Here is a 4,487-nt window from a genome sequence, read left to right on the forward strand (position 1 = left end):
TATTGTAGGTTTAGATATTGTGGGTTTAGTGGAGCTTATGAACCCACTTTTTCAAAAAAAAATATCGAAATTTTTTTTTCTCAAAATTTTTTGAAAAAAAAATTTGGTTCTTTTTTTTTCTGATAAGAAAAATTTATAAACTTTTTAATAATGGATTTAGACTTTTGACGTCTCTAATTATAATGTAAAAATGAATTTTATTTTGCAAAATTGAGACTAATGGAGTTTGAGAAAACCATTCATGAGGACCCACAGGGCTTAATACAAGTGACAAAATCAGCAACATAAAATAAAATTTAAAGACATTCAAAGAAAATACATATTCATTTAATGAGGCCCAACTGGCTCAGTACACACATTCAGCTCCGCAAGGAATTAAAGATACTACCCTACACGCTCTCTCTCCATTTTGGAGAGGGCTACATGACATTTACTCCCAACAGTCCCACACCATAAAAGTAGGTATACAAAATTCAAAAGGGAAATAAGAAAGGAGAAGTACCATTGAATGCCTTTGTGCAATCAAATGACTACTTTTCTTTTAAAAAAAGAAGGCTAGAGTAAAAAGAAAAGAAAAAAATTACAAGTATATATAGCAAACTAAGGGGAGGGAATTTTGTTTCAGTAAACAATCCACTTCATAGGATTCTAACCGTTCGATTAAGATTGAATGATCCAGATTTTTAAAGTTGAATTTTATATTTAATAAAAATGATAAAAATGACTTTAAAATCTGAACCGTTTAATTTTAATCGGACGGTCAAAATCGTACCGATTGCAAACAATCTATATGGAAGGGTTATTAATTACCCACTATAGGAAACAACCTTGGTTGGTGCTTTTGTACCAATTGCAAAGGGTATGTTGTATTGTCTAAGGGTAGAAATTTAGGCGAGAAGTGTAGGTGGCCTTTGAAACCCAATTGGTAGGAATAACATCTCTAGCAGAAAGGGTTCTCCCGGTGGAGGAACTCAGTTTAACAGAGAATGGTCCCTTTAAAGGTCCTCCAATAATGCACCAATTTGCACCCCACACATGATTCATCTGCAGCCACTCACTTGAACCATTCTGTCAACAAAAATACAATAACAAACATTAAAATAAATCAAATTAACATTGTTCAAATTGCAAATAAAACATATATGGATTATCAGACCCCACCTACACAACAGAGATCTATGTAGTAGGGCTTTAAAGCATAAACATTTTTTTTATAAATAAATAACTAACCAACAATCAAATATTCATTGAAAAATACAAAATTTATACATTAATAATATTAATATTAAATTAAATACTGCACAATTTAAAGAATAGTATATAATATCTATTTTGCAATCTTTAATCATTGTCCTGATTTTTACAAGTTTAATAATCAAGATATTGGTTATCTGCATTTGTCTCTAATAGTTAATTATTATTTGTAAACAGAGATCAAAATGTCCATTTGAATGAATTATTGGATCTGTTTTGGCAATGAAGTCCTTTACAAAAGATACTAATACTATTACATCATAGTGTGGGGGAGAAGAGAGGAAAATGTTATTTTAAATGTAGGTCCCATATATTATGCAGAAAATAATAGGCACCAAGAGGAAGTTGGCAATGGGCAATATTATATGATTAAGAACACACACTAATAATATAGTAGTTAATAGGAGAGAAGAGGGTCTCTCTCAATTGGAAAAGATAGTGAAAGAATTGGACAGAGGCACGTGATCTAAGGAGACACGTCCCCAATAACATTCCTATATATGATGTTGAGTCCCTTTTTACTATCAAGGAAAAAAAATAGTAAAATCATTATTTTTATAAGCATAAATAATCATTTTCATCCTTATATAAATTTGTTACGCATGCCACTTATAGTGTGAAAATTTTATTCTATAGTGAAGTGCTTTATTTCACGTTTAGACAACTAGTTCCAGTCAAAATCTGCAACAGTTTTCAAGATGCAATATATTACTACTACTATCCTTTCCACTTTATTAGTTAAATAAATCAAATAAAAATTAGCAATAAAAAATATACTACCAGTTTCTTTATTTCATAATATTAGAGACTGTTAGCTGGAATTGCATCTGATTCTCTGAGAGATCAGAAGTTCAGGGTTCTTCTCTTGTCCACTTTTTTATTTCCTCTGTTTCAATTATATTATACTCTCTCCATAAAGATTTGGGATAACCAGTAACACCAAATTAGAAATGGAAAAAGAAATACGGAAGTAAACATAAGAAACATAGATACTTACTTCTCGTATATGCATGGTACCAATATCTCCCTCTGCATCTTCAAATTCAACCAGAAGTGATAACCAAAATGGTGTCGAACCTTCGTTAACATGAAAGGCAATTTTCTTCCCCGGGTATTTACACTGCGTTCTGCATTAAACAAAATCACACAGGAAAATTTTCATTCATTTATTAAAAACGCGTCTTTTCTTTAATCCACGAAACAAAAGGGTGCATCAATCAAACTTGTGCGATATTTATCCTAATTTATAGAAACAAATACGGTTGTGAAAACAGAGGTAAATCCTTTTTCCTTATAAGGAACCTGAGCTGAGTTATTAATATATTATTATAAGTAAATCAAAGGGCAAAAAAATAATGCAGTGAAAAGTCAAATGTTTGCACCACATAAAACGAGAAAAGAACAGAACTCGTAAAGGAGTCCTTAAAACAAAGGTAAAGTTCAGAAAGCAACCCCACCAAGAAAAAAAGTTCAGAAAGCAACCCCACCAAAAACCAATGATATTTCTTCTATCAGCATATTTCAATATCATTAAATGTTATACCCAAAAAACAAAAGTACTACATTAATAAAATATTTCATATCAACAGTGGAGTTCAATACTATAAGATCATACACAAGTAGATTAATATTTTCTCAATCTAAATAAGCCATTACTTTATTCTATTTCATTTTATGAAAACTATGACTATCATTTTAATTGTAAATTATGAAAAAGTGTAAAAAAGTAATTTTGAGGGGTTACCTTCGGTAAATAACAGGGATTTGACCGCGGTCCCTAAGTTGACCGTTCTCGCCGGAGATAGCCATACGGCCAAAAGCGGCACCACTGAGGTCAAAATGAGTCCGGTCAGAGGGGCAGCCGGGGCACTCGTCGGTAATTATAACGGTAACAGCTCGCCTAGTACATATGCTATTGTCTAAGCACTTCACTTTGTAACAAGCACCGCATCCTTCACCTTTCATAAACAGAACTGGCCCCACCGCTCCTACTCTCGCCCTCAACGGCTTCACATCCACCAACGTACCATACCCACACGCGCCACCTTCACATGTACACATTCTCATCATAATTAACTTAAGAAAAATATTAAAAATTTATTCTATAGTCATCCATATACTCACTTTTATTATAAAACTCCACCACCAATAGAGATTGTTAATTGACATTGTAAACTTTTTTCATATCTTTTTTTCTCTAAACATTTCTTTTATCTTAGTGCCTTTTGCAAAATTTTGTAGAAGCTAAGCCAAATGCTCACTCATTCACTATGATTTTGTCAATTTCAGTGTCAATCCAAACTATTAGGGATGAAAAGTTACAAATTACTTGCTCTAGTTAGTTATAAAGTTAGTTATTTAGTTAGAAATCAGTTATTCTAACTTGTAACTGACTTACAGTTAACACTTCACTAGTTAGTAACTAATTTTACCTCTCACATGCAAATAGTAAAAGAAAAAGAAAGGTAAGAAAATAGATCTTGTTACCGGTACTTCCGTCTCCTTCGGGGTCGCCGTACCAAGTGGCGGTTCCGGAATACCAATGTAGGTCGAGGGAGTGATGCTGAAGTTGTCCAACCGCCACCGGCAGCAGCGCGAGTTTCAAAGCCAAGCCGAAGCAGAAGAGGCTCAGATTTGAGCCAAGGTGGAGCTGCATTGTGAATAGCTCGGCTCTAAAAAGTGGCGTTTAGAGCTCTGCCGACAGTTTGGTGGCGGTAGAGAGAGAAAGGAAAGGATTCTGTCTGTTGTGGTGTTTGGGTTTAGTTTGAACCGTTAGAAGAGGGTTGGTTTTTTCTTATAGTACAACAGCGCGTGACTAATTTGACTTTGTTGTCCGTGGGTTTAGTGTTTATTTACGAAAGAGTGCCACTGAGGGACTTAGGGTGGGTCCCACCGGTAGTTTAGGGCGTTGATTCCGCATGTGCGCGCCAAAATGCAGGACGCGGGAGGGTGTGTTGGTCTTTCCAATGCTGAAATAAGAACAAAAGTCAAGCATTTATGTAAATTTTGCTTTTACACGTTTTTATCTTTTCTCTAGTTCTGTAACTTAATTACTAGAATTACGGATAAGATTTCCCATGTGGATTTCATTTCATTACTTAATAATAACAATTGTATTCACTTGGTTAAAATAATATCAGATTTAAGAGTTAATTATTATTTGGATAACCCACAATTATTAATCGGATAATTTTTATTATAGTCTTTGATTCAACTAAATAATTAAAAAACTC

At 33.5% G+C, this 4,487-nt stretch overlaps 1 protein-coding gene across 1 annotated transcript; it reads right to left on the reverse strand.

The window, feature by feature from the left end:
• Positions 1-305: 305 nt before the first annotated feature.
• On the reverse strand, positions 306-4,030 carry LOC101507266 (expansin-B3). The gene is made up of 4 exons (XM_004514396.4): positions 3,742-4,030; positions 2,999-3,299; positions 2,252-2,381; positions 306-1,068 (listed from the first exon to the last, which is right to left on the reverse strand). Exons 1-4 carry the CDS (start codon positions 3,908-3,910, stop codon positions 874-876), a joined length of 795 nt encoding a protein of 264 aa, XP_004514453.1. The 5' UTR covers positions 3,911-4,030; the 3' UTR covers positions 306-873.
• Between the last annotated feature and the right edge of the window lie 457 nt (positions 4,031-4,487).

Source organism: Cicer arietinum, chromosome 6 (genome assembly GCF_000331145.2).
Source record: "Cicer arietinum cultivar CDC Frontier isolate Library 1 chromosome 6, Cicar.CDCFrontier_v2.0, whole genome shotgun sequence".
Lineage (NCBI taxonomy): Eukaryota > Viridiplantae > Streptophyta > Magnoliopsida > Fabales > Fabaceae > Cicer > Cicer arietinum.

Coding starts and splice junctions, on each gene's coding strand:
- LOC101507266 (XM_004514396.4), bottom strand. CDS start 3,910: ATGCAGCTCCACCTTGGCTCAAATCTGAGCCTCTTCTGCTTCGGCTTG. Junction 3,300..3,741: donor CGAAGGAGACGGAAGTACCG/GTAACAAGATCT, acceptor GTACATGTGAAG/GTGGCGCGTGTGGGTATGGT. Junction 2,382..2,998: donor ATCCCTGTTATTTACCGAAG/GTAACCCCTCAA, acceptor TGTTTAATGCAG/AACGCAGTGTAAATACCCGG.